The sequence below is a fragment of the Mus caroli genome, unplaced genomic scaffold (genome assembly GCF_978045245.1).
Source record: "Mus caroli unplaced genomic scaffold, Mus_caroli_1 scaffold_12, whole genome shotgun sequence".
Lineage (NCBI taxonomy): Eukaryota > Metazoa > Chordata > Mammalia > Rodentia > Muridae > Mus > Mus caroli.
This window is the reverse complement of record NW_028227267.1, coordinates 23,065,129-23,092,607: the sequence shown is the minus strand read 5'-3', so window position 1 is coordinate 23,092,607 and position 27,479 is coordinate 23,065,129. Positions and strand designations below refer to the sequence as shown.

Genomic DNA, 27,479 nt, shown 5'->3' with positions numbered 1-27,479 from the left:
AAATCACCAAAAAAAAAAAAAAAAAAAAAAAAAGAAAAAAAAATCAAGAATTGGTGTGATTTAAAATTGAATTTTATAAAAATTATAATACTCAAATGTCTTCAGATTACCTTTAAAAATGTTCCAGGAGTGAGGTTGTATTGTTAGTCATCTAGAGAGATGCATAGAGAGATGATAATGGAGATTTAGCAGATGTTATTTGTGGAATCCAGCTGGTAGGCATATTGGTGGCTTTCATTCTATAATCCATTATGCTTTTATGAGTATTTGAATTTTCTCTTAGTTTAATGCTGGAAAATCTGTATATAAAAGTCACTATAGCCGCAGTGATTTGAATGGACTTAATCTAAAGGGAGTATATAGAAAGCGAACCTAAGGCTGCTGTGAGCCTCTTCCAGCCACAAGGTACTAATGGTACCAGCTTGGATATTTCACTATAAAGAAGTATGAAATAGCACAAAAAACCCAATGTGACTGTTTTCAGAATATGGACATGGATTTCGCAGTGTTGGGACTCAGCACTTCAGAAGTTCCTGTTTTAATGCCTGGAAATGCTCTTAGAATTGTTGTGGAGGGCATCAAAAACTCAGCAGAGAATGTCAGTCCACTTGTGGGGGACTCAAAGAGTGGTTCAGGGATGATAAGACATCTGGAACTTGTAGGACAGAATGGAGGGGAGACATCGTCAGAGAAAGGGCTCCAGAAATCTAAATAAAGAAATTTAAATCTGACATCTTGGGCCATGTGCATAGCTAATTACATGCTGTATCATACTCACCAAAGCCTGGCAGAAAACAGCTACTGGAGAGCCCAGTGCTGGGCTCAGACTGTAGTGGGTAAGCCTTAAAGACTGTGTGTGGGATTTGAAGTGAGACTTTAGGAAAGGTGGGCATTAGCAGGAAGCCACATTCACTATTAAAACAAACTCCCAAAGGATCAGACCAAATGCCTAACACTCCGAAACAAAAAAAACCAATACTCATTAAAGGAAGATGCCAAAGTACAGCCATTGGCCCAAATATTTCATCTCATGATCAAAACACTGAGAAAAGGAGCAGTGAAACAGCCTCGGTGGGTGGGGACGCACGTCAGGAGGTGACAGGAGCGTTGTCCTAGGTGATCGGGCTTGAACTGCTTTAACGCTGTTCAAGAAATTAAAGGAAAGGATTTGCACAGCACAAAGAGAAGATAGAAAGCTAGTGCGTATTAGCATGGGAGTAAGGCCGTGTCTGAAAACTGGTTGGGAAGCAGAGGGGAGAAGTTGAGTGAAGGTTTACAGATACGCAGGTTAGTAAAAGGCAAGCTAATGAATGTGAAGTTAGAGTCACAGAGAAAAATAGATGAGGAAGGAAAAAATAAGTAAATGCAAATAAATAAAACAAATTTAATAAATGGAAGGAAAAAAACCACAATCCTAGGTGCATCAAAGACAGATAGCCAAAAGTTAAGGATAATATGTTAAAGGAAATTAAATGGGGAGAATTGACCCTAACGATGTCCTTTGCCCTCCACACTCATGTACACACACATACACACACACACACTTAGGTGGGTGAAGTACAATACATGCTACAATACAATAGAATTCATTGACTTGGATTTTGGACGTAGTAAAAAGAAGCCACAGTCCTGTGGACTCTGACATTTTTGAAGAGCTGAAAGAATTTGGGGGTATAGCTCAGCGCTAGAGTGTTTGCCTGCTATAAGAAAGGCCCAAGGTTCAAACCCCAGTTCTGAAAAAGATGAGGGAAAATGGTTAAGGAGCTGAAGGAAACTCTGGAGCACAAATATCTCCTCAAAAAGGTGAAATGACATAGGACAGCAGTGCACACCTTTAATCCCAGCACTCTGGAAGCAGAGGCAGGTGGATCTCTGTGGGTTCAAGGCCAGCCTGGTCTACACAGTGAATTCCAGGACAGCCAAGGCTACATAAAGAAACCCTGACTCAAAACAAAACAAAACAAAACAAAAACAAAAACAAAGTTAAAAAAATCTGGGGATTTTTTTTTTAAAGTTAAATGACACAAGATTTCAAATAAGAGCCAAGAAAATTGATCAACAAATCGACACTATAAGAAATGGTAAATGAAACTCTTTATGCTAAAAGAAAAATAATTTTAGGTAGAAACAAATACATATTTTAGAAATAAGCACCAAAAAAACCCCACAAATGTAAAGATAGAGGTCCCCCCCCCCACACACACACTTTTCTAAATTTCTTGAAATGATGTCATTTAATTTAAAAAGTAGTGAAAAGCTTCCACAGAGAGTGCCATGGGCTTATGGGGACCCACAGAGAGTGCCATGGGCTTATGGGGACCCACAGAGAGTGCCATGGGCTTATGGGGACCCACAGAGAGTGCCATGGGCTTATGGGGACCCACAGAGAGTGTCATGGGCTTATGGGGACCCACAGAGAGTGTCATGGGCTTATGGGGACCCACAGAGAGTGCCATGGGCTTATGGGGACCCACAGAGAGTGCCATGGGCTTATGGGGACCCACAGAGAGTGCCATGGGCTTATGGGGACCCACAGAGAGTGTCATGGGCTTATGGGGACCCACAGAGAGTGTCATGGGCTTATGGGGACCCACAGAGAGTGTCATGGGCTTATGGGGACCCACAGAGAGTGTCATGGGCTTATGGGGACCCACAGAGAGTGCCATGGGCTTATGGGGGCCCACAGAGAGTGTCATGGGCTTATGGGGACCCACAGAGAGTGCCATGGGCTTATGGGGACCCACAGCGGGGACAGGGAAGGTTGGGAGAGAGCCTTCCTGTTGTAAAGTCCTTAAAATAGGTTTGCCATGCTAATGTAAGGATGCACGACAACCTTAATATTTTAAAAATGAAACACAATAATGCCACAAGCCATAAAGAGATTAAACAGGATCAGTGCCCCAGAATAAGTCAGGAGAGCAGGAAGGGCGGATGAAGCACGTGCAGTATAAAAAATTAAATATATAAAGCGCACAGCGCTTGGTGTGGTGGCAAATGCTTGATGTTCTGACGTTGAAAGGCCGAGGCAAGCAGATTATAAATTCAAGGCCAGCCTGAGCTAGATAGTAAGAATTCAACTCAAGAAAAACAAACAGAACAGGTAAAATAGCAAGATGGCAGACAGCTGTAAGCTTCATCAAGGACTGAATTCACTGAAAGTGACTGTGCCAGTTTAATTAGGCAGAAATTGTTATACTGGATAAAAATGCAAGATGACATAAAATTTGACACAGACTGCAAACAAAGGAACACGGTTAATATTAAATGTCACCAAAAAAAAAAAAAAAAAGGACTTCAATTCAAGAAGCAGTTTTAGAAATAGGGCAGAGAGAGGTGGGGCAGAGAGGCACATGCAGAGAGGAGAGCAGAGGCAAATGGAAGGGGAGAGGGAGAGAGAGAGAGAGAGAGAGAGAGAGAGAGAGAGAGAGAGAGAGAGAGAGAGAGAGAGATCCTGCAATAACCAGGGCTATTTCATCAAGATGCAGCGACTCTGCATGCTTGTTCCTAGTAACAGATACAATGTGCTTAAAGCCAGACCTGTCCAAATTAAGTAAAACACTGGTGAGCCCACACACGTAGATGGAAATGTTTGTGATGTCTTGTCAGTAATTGACAGAGTAAGGAGATGAAGAAAAAACAGCAAGTATCCAGAGTATAGCTAGGTTAATAGCTATCAAATAACTACCTGATTGACTTTATCAGAACACCATGTACTGTTCTTTTCAAGAGCAAACAGAACAGCCACATCATGACTATTAAAAAAAAATTCATTGAGTCTCAAAGCAGAGCAGGAGGGATGGCTCTGTGGTAAAGAGTATTGGGTGCTCTTTCAGAGGACCTGGGTTCAATTCCCAGCATGATAGCTCATAACTGTCTGCACCCTAGTTCCAGGGGATCTAACACCCTCTTCCGACCTCCGTGGCACCAGTAATGCATATGGTGCTCAGACATGCATGTAGGCAAAACACTCATACATGTAAAGTAAGATTTAAAACAACTCTGAAGGTGGACTCTCTGTGGTGGTTTGAATAGGTTTGGCCCCTATAGACTCATGTGTTTGAATGCTTGGCCCACAGGGAATGACACTATTAGGAGTTAAAGTCCTGTTGGAATAAGTGTGGCCTTGTTGGAGGAAGTCTGTCACTGTGGGGGTGGGCTTCCTATTGCTCAAGCTCTGCCTAGTATGGAGGCAGCCTACAGAAGACAGTCTCCTCCTGGCTGCCTTGGGATCAAGATGTAGAACTCTTGGTTCCTCCAGCACTATGTCTGCCTGGATGCTACCATGCTTCCTATCGTGATGATAATGGACTAAACCTCTGAAACTGTAACCCAGCCCCAATTAAATGTTGTCCTTTATAAGAGTTGCCTTGGTGATGGGGTCTCTTCACAGCAATGAAACCCCAACTAAGACACTCTTTAAAAGCATGCTTTTTTCTAGAGTCTGAAGATGACATAGCAGGCACTTGTCACCAAGACTGACAACCTGAGTTGGATCCCTCGGACCCCTATAGTGAAAAGAGAGAACTGACATCGATCGACAAGTTGTCCTCTGACCTCCACATGCCCACAGTGGGATACACTCTAACATAAACAGCAAACAGATGGAATTTTTAGAAATTAAAAACAAACAATAATGAAAAGGTATGCTTTTCTAGCTTTTAAGACTGTAAGAGAGAAATCAATGATAACCTATTTATAAAGTCTCTTAAATATTTTGTAATTAATAAATCTCTACAATGACTCAAACCACCAGAAGCATTTAAAAGCACTTTGAATGATACTGAGTCCAGTGTCTCTGCATTTATACAGTCCATCTAAGGCAGTGTTTTGCGGGAAGCTTGCTGCTGCATCCATAAGGAAGTGTTTATGTGACTCCCAGTAAGTGCAGAAAGCTCCACAGACCATTTTTTTTTCTGGCTGCATTGTTAATTCTCAACAAATGAGAACTTCTCAAGGACTTTCACAATCTGGCAACCGTGCTCTACCGCAGTGGGTTCTCAACCCATGGGTTGCTACCCATTGAGGGTCTCATAGCAAATATCCTGCATGTCAGATATTTACATTATAATTCATAACAGCAGAAAGTTTACATTATGAAGTAGCAATGAAATAATTTTCTCTTTGGGGTGGGGGTCAGCACAACATGAGAAACTATATTAAAGCAGCATTAGGGAGGTTGCGAACCATTGCTCTACAGCAACCTATAGCTGACATCATGGTTAATGTTTGAAGACTAATGACTCTTCCTAAGACTAGTAGCAAGGTGTGGATACATCTATCAGTTCATTTATTCAACATTGAATTGATAATACTAAACAGTGCATTAAGGCAAAAAAGAGATAAAATACAGAAAGACTGGGAAGAAAGAAAAAAATGTATTTGTATTGATAGTCAGCATGCTTGCTTATATGGACTAAATAAAGAGGCTAAAACCTTATTGGAATTAAAACCAGCATATAGCAAGGACAGGACATCATGTCAGACATGTGAGTTAATTTTATTCCTACCTAAAAAAAACTATAGGAACTATCCAAAGGGTTGAGCAGCAGGCATCAAGGCATGTTTGTGGTCCCCTAAAAATAGACTGAAGGTTCAGGAGAGGTTGCCACACTGGGGCAGCATCCCAGAGGGCTCCGAAAGGGCCATAGAGTTGAAGAGAAGACAGAGTTGGTGCCAAAGCAAGCTCAGAGGGATACAGGGATGATGGGGCATATGGGGAGCAGGAAGCAAGGGCAGAGAAAGTGAGGAGGCCATGTGATAGGTGTGGGTCTAAGAAGCTCCTGTCTCAGCACACACAACCCGGAATGCTGGCTCTCTGCACTGAATTCTCCACACCACTCATCGGGTTGTGATCTCTATGCTGGTCTGGGGTGCAGGGGTGTGTTTGTCAGCTTCTCCTATTGTATGGGGTGGGCGGGACATCAGAAGTCAAAAGTCCTGACTCCACTCCATCCCACACTTTCCAGAGATGTGACTTGGGCCATCACAGTTCACTACTCTGTACCTAGGTTCTTTCGTCCTTGAAATGAGACAACCTCATATCCTGCATGTTCTGAGAACAAAAGAGGTTAACGGAAGGGACTTGAAAGCCTCAGCGCCCTGTCCACATGTGAGGGTGTCATGTGTGTCTGGCTGTGCTCTTCCAGGAGAGGAAAACGATTGTCCAGGGTCTGAGCCTTCAGTTGCTAGTGTTTCTCTGCAGGGTTCCATGACTCAAGGATAAAATATTAATTCACTCAGAACTCCATCATTCCTTTTGTTGTACAAACTTTTTAATCCCAATCCAGGCTTTCTACCCTGCCTTTGGCCATTTACTTCGTGGATAAAAGACACACACAGCCTTCATATTTACAATAAGCCTTGATCAGCACAGGATCTGGGTAGATATCTACCCTCTATGCTATTATAATCTGCTTTTCTATAGATAACTCTGAGTTATTCCTACTATGTCTCATCTGGGCTGCTCCTAACTCCAGTTGGCCACCCTCATGTGGCCATCTTTTCTTGACTTCTAACTCATGGCATCTCCCTTCTCCTCACCTTCTTCTCTTACTCATGGTTCTCACTCAACCCCCCCACCCAGGGCCTGGGATCCCTAAAATCCACCTATGTCTCTTCTATCCAGCTATTGGCTGTCAGCATCTTTATTTACCAATCAGAAATAACTTGGGGGCAAGGTCACATAGCATCACTTACGTCTATGTGCAAGCATTTGGGGCTTTCAAGTCCTTGAGCCTTGGGGACTTTTGCATCATCTATAGGACTCTAATGTAGTGGGAGGCAAACCCCACCTGTCTGTCACCTTCTTCCCAGAAGGGCTCCTGTCAGGAATTTTTAACTGCTTATTCATAATTTTTACTTATGAACAGACTAGCAGACATACCAGAGAATTAGGGCTGCCCCTTATCTCTTATTGGCAATGATTCAACATCAGATTTGTGCCTAAGAGGGTGATGGGAAGCTAGGCTCTGACTGAGTGTTGATAGATGGACAGAGTTCATAAGGATGGTAAAGAAAGGAAGGTGTTTTCTAGCTCCTCGGGCCTGTCAGAGAGCTGGAGTGTGAGGATGAGACTTCGGGGGAGCTCCAAGCTTGCTGCACATCAGTGGTGCAGAAGAGTGGATGATGTGCAGTTGGGGGCCCCACTGAAGAAGCACAACCTCTCCTCTGAGCTGTGGCTACCGTACAAGTACGTAATGGTTCTGAACTCCATCTGAACTATAAAACTGAGATAGGGTGAGGAGAACCCTGGAGCAGGCAATGGTGTTAGGAGTGGCTATGGAGATGAAGGTACAGACTTGGGACATCCTGTGGCCAGTGCCTCTCTGATGAGAAATGAGATCTGTGTGGTTCAGCCCTCAAGCTGGGGTGGAGCTATGTGAGGCCAGGCATAGACCTGTTGCTCATATCCTTGTTATATGGCAACTGGGATTAGACCCAGTCACCAGGCTGCATTCTTCATTCCATTTGTTGTTCCATTGGATCCTCTGTGATCCTTTGGTACAATAAGAGGTCTTTGCCTCTGTTTTATAAATGATTAAGGCTCAAAAGAGTCATATAGATAAATCAAGACCCAGAGAGGTCCCTCAGTTTCCTTAAAGTAACACAGCTTGAAGAGGTGAGACTCATAATTAAATAGGAACCGTGATTCCAGAGCCCAAGTTGCTCTCTCATTGGCCAGGAGCTCTCTCTGTGCCTAACCAGAGGTATTCCTGTGGCTCAGCCGGTACCTCCTAAGAAGCTTGGTTCTTCATGCTCTGTCAGGCTGAGTCTCTTCCCAAGTCTAATTACCCAAAGCAGAGTGAATAGCAGATTGTCTTCTAAGAACTTGGGCCTGTCACCATGTGCTTCATAAGTCTACTGTGAACAAGTCCTTGTGGCTCTTAGTCTTTTAAGGACTGCTAACTGGGGAGCACATCTTAGCTCCTTCTCCTCTGTAATACAATACCCTTGCCTATATTTTCTTACCATTATGCTTTTCATTGGGGGACTCCTCCTGAGAGGGGTGCCTGGTTCTTTTGATGTAGCTCACCAGATGGTTTGCCATTTACACAAACATGGTAGGATTTGAGTTGGAGTTCCTAGCTATTTCCCTAGGAACGTGTGGCTGGGTTAGCTAGCTATTTCCTTAGGAACATGCGGATAGATGTAGGAACGTGCAGATGGGTGGGTTAAGCCCCACTTGGGTCTTTAATGCTCATCTATATTCGGATGCCTTCTTCCCCCTGCCTCCCCACCCCCGTGTTGCTTATCTGGCTATTAGTCTGTGGCAGGCAGTCCACCTGGGCCTTTCATACAATATCCTGTTTTGGTTTATAAAAAGGATGTGTCCTGAGACCACGAGTACCTTTAGATGTGTTTGTATGTTACAGAACTGCCACCGCCCGTGTCACTCTTCAGGCACACACAACAAACAAAAACTATCTGACAAGTCTATTGAGGTATATATTTTTAATTTAATTTATTTATTTATTCACTTTACATCCTGGTCACAGTCCTCCCTCTGCACAGTCCCAACCTCACAGGTTTCTCCCCCTACCCCCTCCCTTCTCACAGAAGGGGAAGCACCACTTGGGTGCCACCCCACCCTGGGACGTCAGTTGCAGCAGGACTAAGCACATCCTTTCCCACTGGGGCCCAACCAGGCAGTCCAGTTAGGAAAGGGGGATCTTACAGCAGGTAACAAAATCAGTCTCTCTCTCTCTCTCTCTCTCTCTCTCTCTCTCTCTCTCTCTCTCTCTCTCTCTCACACACACACACACACACACACACACACACACACACACACACTCCAATTATGAGGGGACCCATATGAAGACTAAGCTGTACATCTGCTACAAATGTGGCTCTTTGGTTGGTGGCTCAGGCTCTTGAGAGCCCATGGGTCCAGGTTAGTTGACGCTGTAGATAGTCTCTCTGGCTCCCTCAATTCTATCCCCCTCCCCTTCCACAAGACTCTTCAAACAGCACTTGATGTTTGGCTGTGGGTCTCTGCATCCGTTTCCATTCACTGCTGGATGAAGCCTGTCAGCAGACAGTCATGCTAGGCTCCTGTCTGCAAGCATAACAGAGTATCGTTAATGGTACCAGAGATTAGCTTTCTTAGATGGGTTGGGTCTCAGGTTGGGCAAGTCATTGGTTGACCTCTCCCTCAGTCTCTGCTCCATCTTTAGGCAGGACATCTTGTAGGCAGGACAAATTTTGAGTTGAAGGTTTTATTGGTGGATCAATGTCTCCCTCCCTCCATTGGAAGTCTCACCTGGCTATAGGAGGTGGCCACTTTAGTCTCCATATCCCCACTGATAGGAGTCTCAGCTACAGTCACCCCGCTAGACTCCCCAGAACCTCCCCCATCCCAGGTCTTCAGCTTCTCCCAGAGATGCCCCATAGATTGCTGTTCTCGCTCCCAGCCTCTCCCACCCAGCTCCCTCCCTCCCCCCACCTCCGATGACTATTTTGTTTCCTCCTCTGAGTGAGATTGGCACGTCCTCCCTTGGGAACTCCTCATTACTTGGTTTCTTCTGGTCTGTGGATTGTAGCATGGTTATGCTGTGCTTATAAGTGAGCACATACCATGTGTGTCTGTCTGGGTTTGGCTTACATTTCGTAAGTAGAAGTATTTAAAGGATTCATAAAATACGTGGTGATGCTAGTTTGACTCATCTGGTCTCGTAATGGCTTTCATTCAGAGAAAGCTACATCCAGCGGGGAGCTTGTGTTGTTGAAGGGTGTTTAAAAACACCTCTTAAACTTGCCTTTAAAAGTCTTTAACTTTTACCTTGAATCCTACAGAGACTCTTAGGAGCTCTCTAGAAAAAAATACCAACCAATTTCCCCAGATTTGGGATGACTTTGGTAGCTATGGAGACTAACCCTTTGAAGAGAGAGAAGTCCTTCCGTCTTCAAAGAAGGAAATGCAGTAAATGCATTTCACGATTTGTTCTAAGATGTCTGAGATACTTTGCTGCTATGCCTATATATTTTAAACTTAACTAGAATTCTTACTTCAAACTTTTAATGATGTTGTGGGGTGTAGTTTCAAGTGGTGGAAAGTTCCATGGACACTTGTGTCCAGATCATCCGACACAGAGTCCCAGTATCCACGTCTGTGATATCAATGTCATCGAGTTGATATCCTTACTTACAGAAACACCTGCTTATTGATCTGATTCTTATTGGCTGGTCCGGCCCTGTGATAGGATCTAGCCCCTCCTTTATAGAGTTTACAGGCTGGTGTGTGAAAAAGTGTTAAATCACCAACTTCATGGCTGTGAAATGAGTTCTACTCTGACCCAGGGGTACCAGATGTCAGAGAAATAGCCTCACATCTGCCCTAGCCTAGGACATGGTCTTAAGAACACTGCTGCCATGGAAGACCACTGAGGCTTGAGGGAAGTGAGTGATTTTAGGGTGACTGAAGTCATTTCAAGGAAGCAGGGGTTAGAAATGAGGCAGGACAGCCGGGACATTAGCGCACACACTGTTATAACCTGGGGCACAGCCGGGACATTAGCGCACACACTGTTATAACCTGGGGCACTGCCGGGACATTAGCGCACACACTTTTATAACCTGGGGCACTGCCGGGACATTAGCGCACACACTGTTATAACCTGGGGCACTGCCGGGACATTAGCGCACACACTGTTATAACCTGGGGCACTGCCGGGACATTAGCGCACACACTGTTATAACCTGGGGCACTGCCGGGACATTAGCGCACACACTGTTATAACCTGGGGCACTGCCGGGACATTAGCGCACACACTGTTATAACCTGGGGCACTGCCGGGACATTAGCGCACACACTGTTATAACCTGGGGCACTGCCGGGACATTAGCGCACACACTGTTATAACCTGGGGCACTGCCGGGACATTAGCGCACACACTGTTATAACCTGGGGCACTGCCGGGACATTAGCGCACACACTGTTATAACCTGGGGCACTGCCAGGACATTAGCGCACACACTGTTATAACCTGGGGCACTGCCGGGACATTAGCGCACACACTGTTATAACCTGGGGCACTGCCGGGACATTAGCGCACACACTGTTATAACCTGGGGCACTGCCCAGGGCGGCACACCACGAGAAGTTCCTGAGCTCTTCTAGTTGAACATATATATGCTAACTGCAGGGTTCTCTGTACAGTAGTTAATGTAATCTAGTCACCAAGAGCAGTAGACGCCTGCTTCCAAAATGGTTTGTCCTCCCCAAAGATGGAAATGGTTTCCCATTTAAATCATCTTCACAGACTGTTATGTCCGTGAAAGCATGAAAGCCTTGAAGAGAAGAGGCCATTTCGAGATAAGCTCACACCACACACCACAGGAAAACCCCAGAAAACACAGTGCCATGAGGCACCGAAGCCCTAGATTCATCATAGACTTTGTTTTAGTCAAGATTCCTTAAAGGTCAGCTATGTTTCCTTTTTAGCCCCCCCCCCCCACACACACACAGGTACCCCGTATACCCGACCCTGTGTTTTTACTGGTTCCTTTGGCGGGGCAGAATTCCTGACCCACTTGTTGATATTCCGTGCCTCACAGTGGCCAATGAAATGCCCTGTTACAGTAGCCCCTCCACCCGTCTACACTGGAGCAGCTCCCCTGGGAGAGGGAGGAGTCCTGAGCTCCTACCCTGCCCTGAACTGTTCACCAGATGCAGAGAGACCATGGTGTTGAAGTTATAGGCTCCTCATGGTGACAGGCTTCTCAAGGTGGAGGGGCTCATGGAGGAAGCACACTGCTTCTGATGAACTTTGACCTGAACGACTGTGATTGCTAAGATTCTTTTGCCTTCTGGGAAACATCACATTTTCCCGTTAACTCTTTACATAAGTGTTTTCTCGAACAAAGCCTGAACCTTTATGCTCTCCAGAATGTTAGTAGCAAGTGCAAGACTATTCTTTGAATGCCTTAACTCACCTCTCCTTCTGTCCTTCCCTCCCTGCCTCCCTCCTTCTGTCCTTCCTTCCCTTCCTCCCCCCGCCCCCCTCTCTCCATTACTTCCTTGCTTCCTCTCATTCTGTTTTAGGCAGGTTCCCTCGTGGCCCAGGCTGACCTTGGATTTGGTATGTTGCCAAGGCTGATCTTGAAGCCCTAATCCTCCTGCCTCTACCTCCTACATGTTAGTGTAGGGCTGTAGGTGTACAGGACTACTCCCAGACACTGCCTTTTCATTCTCTGCCTTTCCTTTTTTGTCTGTATATGGGTGTGATTTAGGTCTAAGGAAGGTTGTTCTCTACCGGCAGAAAAAAACAACTTTCCACTCCCCCTTGCCTTTGCTTTCATAAATGTTGCGTTTCATTTTGGACGAGTTTCTGAGTCCTTTATTCTACTAGAAATCAGCATCCTAGAGGGTCTGTTGGCTTTTCTTCTCTTAGGACTAGTGAATGATTGCATGTGTGGATATAAGGGGGTTCCATTTGCTTGCCTTTAATTTATGCAAGTCTAGTTAAAAACAAGCAAGAACAAGCCCTGTCTCTAAATTAAGACAATTCCCAGTGGCCCATTTATTTTAGAGGGCATTTGAGAAAGGAAACTTCCCAGAGCAGACTGCATGTCAGCCTTCTACATTTGGGGCAGTCACATTTGCTCTGCTCCTGTGTTTGAGTGCAGTGGTCCACTGCAGGCTACTGTTCTCTCCCTGGGATTTTGAGCTAATCAAGGGGTTCTATAATTCACTGTTAGGTTCTGGAAATTCTAGATAGATCAGAGTTTGGGGGGCTCTCTGAGACTATGGGGTGTGCACTCAGGACCTGAGACTCCTTCCAGGTTTCTGGGTCTGAAATGGTGCCTCCTAGGAGACGTGACAGACAGCCATAGGGAAATATGCAGGAAGGGGCCGTCATTTTATTCCAGAGTTGGGGCTCTGGGAGAAAACCAAATAGTGTGAAACACAGAGAAGCATTTTCTACTATGCTGGTGCTTCCCTGGTTCATTGAGTGTCCTTTGTGTCCCTGCCCCTGTGTTAGCAAGAAGTGAGGTCCAGTAGAACTGGGTTCAAAGCCTTGCTGCTAGCCCAGCTGTGAACTGGGCATGTGACAGGACCTTGTTGGTCCTCAGTATTGGCCTTTGTGAGATGACCAAGAACACCTGTGTCCTGCCTGTGTCACTGTGAGATGTGCGTAGCAGTGGCTATAAAGACACTGGAGATTCTAAATACAAATGCCAGCAAGCCTGAGCTTTTACTGTTGTGTGTTGTGGGGGGGCAGGGGGCACAGCATAGACTCAGCCCCTCCTGCCAAAGCCCAGCCGCTTTCCCTGATGCGTGTTCTGATTCTGCTGAAGCTGCTCTTGCATCCTGTTGCACTTGTCCTTGGGGCCTTGAGGATGGAGGAGTGGCATACCACCATTTCTGCTAAGCTCATGCCCCTTCATCTTGTCTAGTGTTGATGCTTCCAGACAGCCTGTCTGCCGGGTCTAGGAGGGAGCCAGACTGCTACATTGGGAGAAGAGCCAAAGGACAGAGGAGACCTGTTCATAGCAGGTGGTCCTCCTGCTTTCCCTTCTAGGTCATTGCTGAGGCTGAGGAGATGAGAACTACTGTTCTTTTGTGAGGGTGCTCCTTAGGGTGCTTGCTAGGGTGCACGCAGAGTGTCTGTGGGCCTGGAGAAGACAGATGTTATTACAGAACTGTACTGGCTGGTTTTGTGTCAACTTGACACAGGCTGGAGTTATCACAGAGAAAGGAGCTTCAGTTGAGGAAATGCCTCCATGAGATCCAGCTGTAAGGCATTTTCTCAATTAGTGATCAAGGGGGAAAGGCCCCTTGTGGGTGGGACCATCTCTGGGCTGGTAGTCTTGGGTTCTATAAGAGAGCAGGCTGAGCAAGCCAGGGGAGGCAAGCCAGTAAGGAACATCCCTCCATGGCCTCTGCATCTGCTCCTGCTTGAGTTCCAGTCTTGACTTCCTTGATGATGAACAGCAGTATGGAAGTGTAAGCTGAATAAACCCTTTCCTCCCCAACTTGCTTCTTGGTCATGATGCCTGTGCAGGAATAGAAACCCTGACTAAGACACAGACCGTGTTAAGTATCCATTCATTTCAATCTGTCTGTGCCCCTTCGGAGAAGTTGCTGCTTCTCAAGGTAACCCATTGCTCCCTGCCCTTGCTCCCTGTGTGTCCACGGTGAGCTACTGAGGAGAGGCATTCAGCAGCGAGATGGGCTTGTGTGCCTGGCCTCACAGAGTCTCAGTACCCGCCCTCACAGTGAGCATGCCTTAGTGAGAATGCCAAAGCCTGTTGAAGACATCACACTGGTGTGTCTGACCTCACGGATTAGCATAAACAAGGCAGAGGTGGTAGCGACCTCAGGGTAAGGGTGGTTGTGTCAGCAAGGACAAGTCCCTTGGGCCCCTTTTCAAATTATAGTGTAAGAAAATGGAGGCCTTAGAAACTGGTATTTTTACCACATTCCTATAATGCTAAAGCTAGCGGGTCATCTGTGTTTACAGAATGCTCTGGCTGCTCTACAGTCATTTTTCTCCCTGCCTGGTTCGGTGCTTCACACCTGACACCCAAAAAGCCAAGTTAGTAGTGACTTTCCGATTGCTGCAGTTCCTGTTGCCTATGAGGATACAATGCAGAGCCAGGGGTAGGTTGTGATTCTGTCAGCCCAGCAGGCATAAGTTAAAGGGCAGTCTGAGCCTGAGCGTCGTAGCAAGACTCTATCAATGTTCTGCCCTACAGAAAGGAAGTGACATGTGACTCTTTGTTTAGAATTTGGTGGTCTTGGGGATTACACCTAGGACCTGGACATCCTAGGCAGGTGGTCTACCATTGACTATATATAGGTGGTCACCTATATGCCTGCCCCTCTGAGCTACTTTGATTCTCGTCCCTCTAAGCACCTGCTCCCTGCCCTTGCTCCCTGTGTGTCCACGGTGAGCTACTGAGGAGAGGCATTCAGCAGCGAGATGGGCTTGTGTGCCTGGCCTCACAGAGTCTCAGTACCCGCCCTCACAGTGAGCATGCCTTAGTGAGAATGCCAAAGCCTGTTGAAGACATCTCTCTCTGGGAGGGGACAGGAACATACCTGGGTCTTGGTTCTCAATGACAAAGTGCCTCCATAACTCAGAGACTTACTGACCCTGTGTCAAAGTGGGAACTAGGGATTGCTCACCACAAATACAGCATCTGTTATAGCAGATGAGGTGCACATAGACGGGACAGTCGAAGACTCACAGTAGTTCTGTTGGGCTGTGAGGGGGATTTCTTGTTGAGTGATAGCTCCCTAAAGAGGAAATAAAACGGATGGCTTTCTAACCAGCCAGCCATGAAAAATCCACCGCATGAGGCCTGTGTTCACACAGGGAATGGCAGGCTGCCGGTGGAGGCCGATCCAGATGGCACGTCTGGGCGGGGACACATGATCCCAGTAGTTGAAGGCTTTCTTTCCCGTAGGGATGTATTCTGGTGCATGTGTTTATACTTAGCCTTCTTGCATTCCTGCTTGAAGTGGACATTCCGGGAGAGAAAGACTTAAAATACCCGAAGAAAATTGACAACAGTCAATCAACTCTCATTAGGAGCGTACGTTCTCACTAGTGGGCTGGACTGGGCTGGCAGCAGCATACATTTGCAATTGATTAGAACAGTTACAGGGTCTTTCATGTTTTGCTTTTTATGGTCAGGGTCTCATACTATAGCCCAGGCTGGCCCGAGGCTCACTATGCTCTTCAGATTGGCTTTGCACGTGGGCAGTCCTCTGTCTCAGTGCTTCCTCATTCAAAGGATGGGATGACATTTGGCCTTTTTATGCCCTTGAGTGAGGAATATTCTGAGAAATGGAGATGTGGGCGCCCAATGTTCTTACACTAACTAGGGAAACGGTCGTTAGGCCCTTGCCGCAGATGGAACTGGAACTCACATTTCTATTTGTATTAATTTGTTGTCGCATATATTACATCCTGACCACAGTTTCCACACTTCCTCCTCCATGCCCCCCACTTCCTCCCTCCCCATCCACTCCTCCTCCAAACCCCTTCAGAAAAGAACAGGCCTCCTGGGGATATCAACCAAACGTGGTACATTAAGTTGCAGTAAGACTAGACATCTCCCCTCATATTAAGGCTGAACCCAGTAGGAGGACAATGGTCCCCAAAGCAGGCAAAAGCATCAGAAATAGTCCCCTCCTAAGTCCCACAAAAACACCCAGCTACACAATTATAACACATTTGCAGAGGGCCTAGGTTAGACTCCCTAATGGCCGGTTCAGTCTCTGTAAGTCCTATGAGACCAGGTTAGTTGGTTCTGTCAACCATATTCTTGTGGTGTCCTTCACCCCTCAGGCTCCTACAATCCTTCCTCCCTCAGGGTTCCCAAAACTCTGCTGACTGTTTGGCTGTGTGTCTCTGCATCTGTTTTTATCAGTTGCTGGGTGAAGCCTCTCTGATGACAAATGGGTTAATTAGGGAGAAGTTCATTGACTTTTTTTTCCCAGTCTTATTTTGTTCTTTTGTGAATCTCTGGGCTATCCAGCCTCTGGTCCCTGGTCCTCCAGGCAGTGTCAGGCATGGGCATGGGTCTCAAGCTAGACCAGTCATTGGTTGGCCACTCCCACAATTTCTGTGCCACCTTTACCACAGAACATCATGGTGGCAGAACAAATTATAGGGTGAAGGTTTTGTGGCTGGGTTGGGGACACATACATTTGTGTATACAGAGAGGGAGAGAGAGAGAGAGAGAGAGAGAGAGAGAGAGAGAGAGAGAGAGAGAACCGTGTGCTTAGATATCAGCATCTTTTAAACAGCTCGACATTGGCCTTTAGAGCAAACTATTTAGGCATCCTGAGTTCACAGCTGTACCAGTTCCAATTACAGGGTACACTACTGTAATCTCAGCGCTCACAAGATTACTTTTCTCAACCCCTCAGCCCTCTGAGCCTCTGCAAATTCCATGGATCAGAATAATCTGGTCCCTCAGAAGGTTCCTCCTAGTCCTCTCCAGCCCCACCTTTGCTGTTCTCCACTGTGAGAGCTCCAGCATCAACACTGCTCATGCCAAATCCTGCCCTGCTTCTAAAGTAGTTTCTGAATCATTCATACCCAACACACACACACACACACACACACACACACACACACACACACACACACACACATGACCATTCATGCATGCACACCCTCCCAAATCCAGCAAACAATCCTCTGTAACCAAAGGCATTTCTGTATTCCTTCCCTTTGCCCCAGACCTGCCAGGACCGATGGCCGCGTGTCTGTGAGCTGCTTATATTTACGTCCTTCACAATGGTTCTGGTATTTATCTGCAGCACAAGCAAATGAACTTGTTTTGATCAACTTCCAATGTGCGGGCATTTTTGTTCCACTCTATAGTTGATTTGTTTTTTTAAAAAATCTATATTGTAAAGAACATTTTGTTCCAAAAGTCAAAACCGTACAAAGCGATTCACTTGAGAAAAACACTCTGTCCTTTATTACTTCTTCCCCCTTCATTCCTGTCCATTGTTTCCTTCTGTTCTTAAGTGCATGCACAAAAGAGGGCAGGAAAGAGGGTTGTATGCCTCTGTGCATAGGCAGGTACCGTGTGTGTGCATGCAGAGCCAGAGCCAGTTGACCCCTCTAAAAATCCCCATCTTTTTTTTTTTTTTGACAGGGTCTCTTGTTGGACCTGGAGCTTGCCATTTTGGCTAGTCTGGCTACTTACTAAGTCCTAGAATCCATTCGTCCCCATTCCCCCAGCACTGTGGTTATAGGCTTGTAACCACACATGCCTGGCTTTCCTCCTTAAATGCATGTCATCCAAACTTGGGACCTCATTCAAGCACTGGACCCACCAGGCTCTGTCCTCAGACTTCCAACCTTGCACTCTGCTCTTTCAGGTGCACCAGATAGAAGCACGTCTGCTTTCCTATTTCTCTTCCTTCATAGGCAAAGGACAACAATGTATTAAATGCACATTTTTTTATACAAACACTGTTATATTTTCTCTTGTTCACACACCACAAAATTCTGGACCCAGACAAGTGGGCTCCTGGAATGTAACTGTTTTCAGACTTTCCGGTCACTTTCAAAGATCTTATCATTTCTACCAGTAACTTTATTCAAATAAATGTTTGCAATAGGGACTATCATTTAACTTCTTGGTAATGAGCACCTTAGAAGATGATAGAATTCTACTTAAAATGGAGTAACCCTTTTTGTCATCACCTGAGGTTGATCCCAGATGCAGTAGACTGGAGGTGAGACCGGGGACAGGACGTGGTGGTGGTGGTGGTGGTGGTGGGAAACCTTGCTTTCCTATGAAAGGTATTTCCATACAGGCATTAGCAAAATTATTCTGAGAAGTCGTCATCACAGAAGGGTTTTACACATGCCTGCTTAACTGTACTCCACTACAATGGGCAAAAGACCTGAGAGGCAGGCCTATAGTTCTAGTGTAACTGGTAGATGTGATGTTACAGTAAAATTTTACTTTCTGACATTCTTAGCTGCACAGGGTAACATTTAGCTAACTTATGTCATCATTTTTTAAGGTACTTGAATCATGTATGAACCAGAAGAATGTTGTTAGTAGGTGATAATCTATATTTGGTGTGGTAAGACCAGAAACAAAACATGACAAAGGTCTGACCCAGGGTCCTTTTTGATAAATAATGGAACTGAAGACCTATTTAATCTTTATGTTTAAGAAACCATTGGCTCCTTTGGCTTCCCATGGGTATACTTCATGCAGGTCTTCTGAGTTTTACTCAAGGATGTGGCTCTGGATTGAGTTTAACTCTTGGAGTTGAGACTGACTTTGGAATTATCCCAGGCTAAGCTGTCATTTGCTTATGCTTTGGGAAGCTCTGATGGTCTAGAAACCTCATCTGTCCTCTTCATCTGGTTATGTTAGTAGCAGGGTGCCCTCCAAGTCTCTTTTGCATTATCCCCGGGAGTGCTTTGGGCCAGAGATCAGAGGGTATGTCCTGCTCACCCTACAACCCTACCTAATTTCATCTTGTGTGATAAGCCCGGAACCTCCCACGACTTTGCCTCTCGGTCCTCTTCAGAGGGCAAAATGGAGATAGGATGGCCCTACCAGGGCCAAGGATAGTCCTAGAGTCTGAATAGTAAAGAGAATCAGGGGCAGTGAGTGGGAGCCTTTCTTGAGAGCAGAGAGAAATCCCTGGGCAAAGATTCCAGTTTTGCTGGATGCTTAGGTACCCATTCAGCCACCAAAAGGCCTGGAGCTGAGGGAGGGGCAGGAGGAGAGCAAGTGGGGGTTAGCTTGATGAAAGTAGCTTATCTCCTCCCACCAGAGTTAGTGAAAGAGAGCCATGCTGGCTTTGCATTGGCTAGCAGGTGTGTGGGACACTGCAGTCTCTGTGTTGGGGTGCTGGGGTCTGTGTGCAGAAGCCTCTCTGCCTGTAAGGGTACCCGCTTCCTAGCAGCTCTCGTTGTGTGCCCCAGGCCCATAATTCACATAGCTTGGCTCCTGTTAGCAGTTAACATTTGGACATGCAGATGGTTCTTGTATGTAAAACCTGGGCAGTCATGCACCCGACTCTCAGGCATGTCTGAGCAGGTGTGGGGTTTTGTGTATGTGTATAGAGACAGGGTTATGGGGTTGCAGTCAAGGGAGGCAGAGAAGACAACAAACAGTTGGGGACACTCGTGTATCTGCCAAAACCTTCCCAGCGCAGGTCTTCCTATAATTGAGCAGAGGGTTGCTCTACCTCTCTGCCTTCTGCAGGGCAGGCTGGGAGAGATCACGGCCAGAGGCAAAGATTAACACAAACATGAGTACTTTCCCAGGACTGGAGGTCCTGCTGCAGCAGGGAGACCTGGGCTGTAAGATAGGTTCATTGGATCCCTGCCCACTGCTCTAGGTGTTCTCTCTGACCTCAGCTTGGATCACTTGGTACCCTTCCTTGTGAAGTGGGTGGCCGGGTATCACAGTGAGTGGAGAGAGTAAAAACTCCCACAATGACAGCCCAGGATGCTTTAGGTGTGGGCTTCTCTAGATCGGTCCCGAGGGGAGTGGTGTACTTTCTAGCAAATCATGCATGTGTGTCAGTGTGGTCTTCACAACTCTGATGCCCACACTGCTGCTTTAGGGGGACACTGTCTTCTGTGCACTTGTGTGGCTCCGCAGCTGTGCTCCTGTCACTGTACTCAAAACTGTGTGTGCTACTGTAAGACCACTGCACAGCCGGGCACCGGCACCCATGGATGTCCTAACGGGTCCTTTGTCCTCTCTGCCTCTCTCAGAGAATTCTCCAAGGAAAGAGAGAAGGCTAAAGCACGTGGAGATTTCCAGAAGCTTCGGGAGAAACAGCAGCTGGAAGAGGACCTCAAGGGCTACCTGGACTGGATCACCCAGGCAGAAGACATTGATCCCGAGAACGAGGAGGAGGGTGGCGAGGAAGGCAAACGAAACAGTAGGTGCTGCCCTTCCTTCCCTTGAGCAGACAGACCTGCTGTGTGATTGAGGTGCTGCAGTGTGGCCCCCATGCCCTGAGCCTCTACCCCGGGGCTGTGAGTAAAAGACACCTTCCCAGTTCCCCCGTCCTGTCTGCCTGTTGACATCACAGAGAGAATAGAGCGTCTGTGCACACTCTGAGTCTCCACCTGAGGCATGGGGTCTAGGGGCGTAGGTAAGATGGCAGGGTAGCCATTTGCATTGTGGGCCTTGGGAGCTCAGACCCATTTCTCTGTGGGCCAAGGGTAGAAGAAGATACATCTCAGCTTAGGGCTATAGGGAGGGCATGGCTTCTCTCCTCTCGGTGAGTTACTGCTTCACCCGCACAAGGATCTGAGAAGCAGGTCTCTTCCACCTCTGTGCTCTGTGGAGTGGCTCCCTCTGGTATCCTCCACACCGAGCTGAGTGCTTAGGCCATCAGGCTAGGAAGGACCCAGCTGATTGTAGTAGGCAGCAGTTAAGAGGCCTGAGAGTGAGTCAGTGCTTGCTGCTTTGTAGCCCACCTGCCTAGGCTCCACACTGTGACATCAGGCACCCTTAAGTGCTTTCCCCAGGAGGCAAGGCCCAATAATCAGTCAACCACTGGAATTAATTGTTTGTGCCGATCACAGAGTCTCACTTACAACACACTTTTCCCACAGCTGTGCTCTTAGTCATCCTGGGAGCACTTGGGTCTTGGGTGAAATCTAACGGCACATTTGACTACGATGCTTCCATTTAGTTTCCATTCTGGAATAGTTGATAGCAAAGATGGAGAACACGTTTCAAGAACAATGTCCCTCGAAAGGCCTGGGAATCCAAGGCTCACCTACCGTGTAGAAGATATTGAGTAAGCTCTTGCTGAACAGAGCCCTTGAGAGTCAGGGTTTCTTCTTCCTTAGATACATTCACAAATGACTACAGCCAGTGCTTGAGATCCCACAAAGGACAGTGGATACCCCGGGAGCTGTGGTGAAGAGCTAGGACAGGTGGGGCCATATGGCGTGGTCTGGAAGGTTGGTGTCTGTGGAAGAGCACTTGAGTTTGAGGAGAAAGCTTCCATACTGAGACTACCATGAGTGAGCAAAGGCCATGTTCCAGGACTCAGTTGGGTTGAGCACAGTGGGTTTGAAGGCAGAGTGAGCCACAGTGGGCAAGTCAGAAGAGATTTATTTCAGCTGACTGCTTATAGTCCATGCAAGAGGGACGTCAGAGCAGAGGAACGTAAGGTAGGAACCTAGAGGCTGTAAGTGAAGCCCAGGACATGGGGAATATGGTTGCTCCTTCCTCCTGATTTGCTCAGCTTGTTTTCTAATAGAGCCCAGGACCACCTGTCCAGGGCTGATGGTACTGTCCACTGAGGGCAGGACCCTTCCTCGCCATTCACCAGTTAAGCAAATGCCCCCCAAAGACTTGCCTATCAGCCAGACTGATGGAGGCGATTCCTCAGCTGAGTCTGTCTCTTCTCTGGTGACTCCAGCTTGTGTCAAGTTGACAAAAACTAGCCAGTTCAGAGCATTATCTAGCCTTTTCTTCATCTGCAGCATTGACCTGTGGAAGCCTTGCTTTACCCTCAAAAGCTTAAGGCAGTGTGCCGTGTATAATCTAGAGAAAGGATGGTCTCCTGTTCTCAGCCGTGCACCTTCTTTCCTGCTTTTAATGTATCACTCAGATGGCCTCTTGCATAGCATTGGTTTGTCATGTCCTTGTTGCTCCACCATGAGATATAGACTGTACTCAGCCTCTTGGGTTGCTACTGTCCATCGAGGTAGAGGTTTTTATTTTCATAAATGACCTGTGCTATGAAGCATGGTTTTTCCTGGACTTGGTGTCTTCTGAGGGTCCTAACAGGATCACTGTTTATGTGAGGTTGGCCTCACCTGTGTCCTGTCACTTTCTATAAAGAACATGACTATGAGATGACCAGTCTCTGAAGCTGTTACTGTATTGACAGACCAACGGGCTACTCTTAGAGGCCAGGAGGTCACAGCAATGCTGGAGTGCAAGAGTGAACGTGCAAGGGAGGCTTTGTGGAGCTCCACTTCTGGGTTCTTGGGCTTGCTGTCAGGGAGCCGATTGAAGTCAGGCACTCTGGGAAGTGCTCGAATTTTCTGATCTCTGGTCTACAAGTGATGGCTGAGTGTCCAACCCTGACTGTACTTTACAATCTACCTGAGGGTCTCATCTCTTTCACTCCCTGGCTCAGAGGCCCTAGTTGTTTAAGCAGATGGCAGGGGACCTCTCTTTGTGTGCTCCTGGGAGTTAGTCCCAGGGAGCCCTAGTTAGGAATCTCTGAGTCTTGACCTGTATCAGTGGTTGAATCTCTCATGGGTCTAAGAATTGTCTGGAGGGCCCTATCCTAGGTATCTGATGCTGATGACAGGGAAGTCTCCTGTGAGCATTCTTGGGCTATTTAAGATATCCACAGTGTAAATTTGCTATTAGAAAGCTGCTGCACCACAATTAATTGAATAGACAAAATTATCTCAGAAGGTAGCTCCTGAGCATTTGGGGAATTTTCAAGGATAATTTATTTAACTTTTCGCTGAGCTTCAAATTTCTTTAAGAAACCCTGCCAAGTCTGTGGTGTGTGTGTGTGTGTGTGTGTGTGTGTGTGAGTGTGTGTGTGAGATTTTTTTTTGGACATTTACAGCTGCTTCTTCATGAACAATGGTGTTATTCTAGGGCTATTAAAATCTGGAAGTCTAAAATTCTATTTTAATCTCTTTTTTTTTTAAAAAAAAAAAAAAGAAAAAATAATGAAACCATTTTAAAAGGGAGCCCATTCTAAAATTCTGACCAAATAAATCAGGGCAGCCTTATTGTGGGGACTCTTAGGGACCAGTAATTCCTCTAAGTAGTAATAATTGATACCCAAAGAAAGGAGGAGCAGGTACCTGCTGCCCCCATTGCCCACAAGAGTACCTGACTGTAGCCTGCTTCCTTGTTGGTCCCAGAGTGGTGGCCACTGCCCACCCACCTCTCGTTGCTTCTTCTACCATGGGCCTCAGTGCAGAAGGTCACCCTGGCTGCCTGCCTGGCCAGTGCTACCTGATTTTTGTTTGTCTGTTTGGTTTCCTGCATTGGATTGTTTCAGGGGTCAGCAGAGAGTCACAGGTGGCATAGCTGTTTGTAAATAAACACCATGGTGCTTTGCTGACCTTGTTTTGAAAGACTGTATTTGAAGAATGCAGCTCAATTGGTAAAGTGCTTGCCTGACCTGCACAAAGCCTTGTGTTTGGTCCCCAGCTCCTTATAAACTGGACACGGTATGCCATAATCTCAGCACTGGAGAAGTGGAGACAGCGTGATACAAAGTTCAAGGTTACCCTTGGAGACCAGGCTCCAGGATGTGTAAAATTCTATCTCAAATAAAACAAACAAAAAAAAAAAGAAGAAAAAAATCACATTTCTTTTTTTTTCTTTTAATTTATAAGACAGCTTTTTAATCACAAAGTATCCCAAAGAAGCTTAGAAATGAAAATATTCTATCTACTAAAAGCCATAGAAGAAACAGCAGCAGTAGGTAGGTGGCTCACGATAAATATGAGTCCAGGTCACCTATCCTCTCTGGAGGAGCAGCTGGCAGTGCTATGACTAGGGAGACTGATGGGAGGGCCAGCCCTGGGGTCAGAGGTCAGATGCAGTGCCCACTGTCATCTGCCCTGGCCTGCTCTCCCCTGGGACGATTAAATCAGCACATGCCGTGTGGCTTTCATCACAAGCTTAAGCAGTCTGGTATTTATTTACTCAAAGGTCATGGGGCGGCGATTAGCATTTATCAGGCATTTCATGTGTATCAGATGCTATTCCTGGGGCTATGGGCACATGAGTTCTTATTCTTCACACTGCTCTATGAGACAGGAACTTGATGGATGAGGAAATCAGAGTGTGCCAGCCTTACATAGCCTCCCGAGGCTGCACAGTCGTGAAGCGCTGCACTGGAGTTGGAACCCACCACTGTTGGCTCTCAGGGTAGCAGTGTGAACCTGAGAGAGTGGGGCCTAAAAAAAAACAAGGTGGAGTAAAGTCCCATGCAATAGCCAGCTTTATTCAGAGTATCAGACAGTTTATACTCTAGCAGTTAACAAGAGTCACCTGAGAAAAGTGTACAGTCAGGAGGACAAGACACACATGGCAAAACCATGCTTTTCCTTGGAGGAGTAAACAAGTAACAATGGCCAGTTGTAATGAATAGTCTGAATGAGCTCACTCCTATCCACTACAACCCCCCGGGAAGGGCACATAAGCGCATTCCGAGAACAACCCACATCCTGTTGCACTGAGGTTACAAGACCTCTTGTCTTAGTTACTTAGAGTTTTCTCACAAGGTCTCAGAAATCTCACACAGCTTTGTTCATGGGCTATGTTCCAACTCATGGGTATTGGAACATTTGTGCCATGTTCTTCAGGGTTAGGTTGGGGAGGGGGAACTTGCAGTGTGGAGAGAGCATGCCCTTTGTAGAAATGCAGTAGTCCCACTAAGGTGTAGGCCCGTGTTCCCATGCCTTTGCCGGCCCCAACATGGCCCCCTGTACTGCCTGTGCACTCCCATTTCTGAGCATGCACATGTAGACTCTACTTTAGAGGTTAGCTGGATGGCTTGGCATGAGTTCAGAAATGCAGCACTGCTAGATGTCAGAGAGTCTGTGACTGTCTCCCTTGTGACCTGATGACCATTAGGGGGATTTAGTAACAAAGATGCTAACAGTTATGGGTGGTCATGTGTCCCTGGAGTGAAGCACATTGCTTCTCTTACCTTGGTTCTCATTTACTTCTTCCTCCAGCAACTCTACCCCAGGAAGTATAGTCAGGCCCAGTCCTTGCTAATATCATACAAGTAAGCAACACTAGGTAACCAATCCATGTTCATACAGCAGTGGGAGGTACAGTTGTCAAAGTCCAGAGCCCACCTTCTTCACTGCCACCTGCCCTACCCCAGAGACCAGTCCTGATTGGCATCACACCCCCAATACATACCCAGAGCCTCTGACTCCCTGAAGGGCACTTTCCTTAAGCACTTTCTTAGATGCAAGGACAAATATAGGAGACCTGTGTCACAAGCTAGCTGGTAGATTGCTCATTCAGAATAGGTTCTCTGGGACAGGTTGACAAATGCCCTCAACCCTTCAGATCCTGAGCTATAGATTCCTAGCTAGGAGGAGGGGGTGGCAAATGTGGATTGGAGACGCGTCTCAGGCCTCCGCTGTTCTGCACTGGACCAGCTGTTGCTGCCCTGTCTGCCTGCCTGCTTGCCTGCCTGCCTGCCTGCTAGGCTGCCCGGTTTGTATTGCTCTTGCTGCCCTCTACTGTCTGGTAATGGAATTGCCTGTGTTCAACCTGAAGGGGTCACGGTGGCCGATTTGCTAAGAGAGGATAAGAAGAAAAGGAAGTTTTGCTGCTTTCGACAACGCAGGGCTAAAGATCACGGTAACTTGCTGAGGTGTTGTTCTTGCTCTGTGGAGGCTCCTTGCCTGACATTTCTGGTTTCCTCTCCCTGTGCATAGGCATTGCGTGAGCTGCATGCGCTGTGTGGTGCGTTTGGAAAATGCCTATGTTTTAATCGCTTGGTTTCTCTGATGCTTGGTCATGCTTGGTCTTTTGGCCTTTCCCTCAAACGTGTGGCATCACTGAGATGGCACCTTTTTGTTTGCACTGTGCCTATGAAGAAGCCTCTGAGCCAACTGAGGGAGCTCGTTTGATTCAGTGTGAATATTCTTAGCCTGGAAGACACGCTTGGAAATGCTTTTCCTTGAATGATGCTTTTAAGTTTAAACTGTTTAGAAATTCCAATAATGTTATTTGGCTGATTTTTTTTTCCAGGCTACATGTTTCAAATTGCTTCTTGGGCGTCGCTGGCTCATTTACCCAAGGCCATGCTAAAGCTAGTAGTCTCAGCTTCAAGAGTAAGGGAGGTAACCCCCCCCCAAAAAAAAAAAACCAAAAAAACAAAAAACAGAACAAAAGCCATCTGGGGGCACTCAGTTCTCTTCAATGAGAATAGCCTTATTTGGGAAATATAAAGTTAAATATAAAGTTTTGTCCTAAATAATGTTGATCAGACCCTTACCCTGTCCCCAACCACTTGACAAAGCATCTAGGATCATTAACATAGAGATGTGTATACCAAGAACAGCTTGCCCAGCTGTCTCTGGGTCACTGCTGTAGTTGGGTAGCAGTGCAAGCCTTGCTTGGATACCTTGGCATGGACAGCTTAGTGCTGACACCAAGATGGACCCCAGTCAGAAAGAGGAAAAAAATCTTTGAGAAGACATGGACTGCAGAGGCAGAGAGCCAGCTGCTCGCCAGCCACTCGCCCAGAAGAGGGACACACGGCATGGTTTTGTTGCAGTGTGAGAATGCTGAGCTCAGAGGTTAAGTGGGGTTATCTGTGTTAGAATCCTAGCCTCCTCAGAAGGCCTGAAGAGGAAAGGCATCAGGGGATAGTCAGATGGAAAGCATTTGGCTCACAGAGCCCTAAAAGCTCGAGAAGGAAGAACTCTGTAAAGCTTGCACACCAATATAAGCCAAGGGTGGAGCCGACCTGCTTGGGTTTAATGTTTACAACATGCTGATAGAGAGGTAACCCGTCCTGGGGGCCACTCTTCTCAGTAGCAGCGTGGCCTCTGGGATGGTTTAAAGATGTGAAAGAGAGGCAGCCACCTTATCTCTTTGAGGAAGCTGACTTCCTGGAGTGAGCTGTTCTATTGCTGGGAACACAGACCGACTCTGCTGGCGATGGTGGGGCGGGAACCTCATGCGGTTGCTGTGCCACCTTTCCCACAGTAACAAAGAGAGTAGTTTTTCTGGGCACAATTCTTGGTTCAGACCTGGAGGCCTCGGTCTGACCTTGTCCCACATTTCCCAAGGTGAATGTGGCTGCATCATAGAAATCCCTCCCTTTGTGTGAGCAACACGCATTAGCACAAGCATATAGTGGTGCCTTCGGGGGGCCACTTGGGACTTTGGGGTTTAGCCGTGTGTCACAGCACGACACTGCTCACGCTTGCCGTGAAAATGATGCGAGGACAGAAGAGCTTGGGGTCAGACCCCTGTTCCTCGGGAAG

At 46.8% G+C, this 27,479-nt stretch overlaps 1 protein-coding gene across 13 annotated transcripts in view; it reads left to right on the top strand.

The window, feature by feature from the left end:
- Cacna1d (calcium voltage-gated channel subunit alpha1 D) overlaps positions 1 to 27,479 on the top strand; it is a 322,551-nt gene that overhangs the window by 200,389 nt on the left and 94,683 nt on the right. For all 13 annotated transcript variants that reach the window (XM_085828488.1, XM_085828485.1, XM_021182194.2 and 10 more), the window contains exon 9: positions 20,223 to 20,392. In XM_085828488.1, coding sequence (XP_085684614.1) covers positions 20,223 to 20,392 — 170 coding nt within the window. The remainder of the gene's footprint in view (positions 1 to 20,222; positions 20,393 to 27,479) is intronic.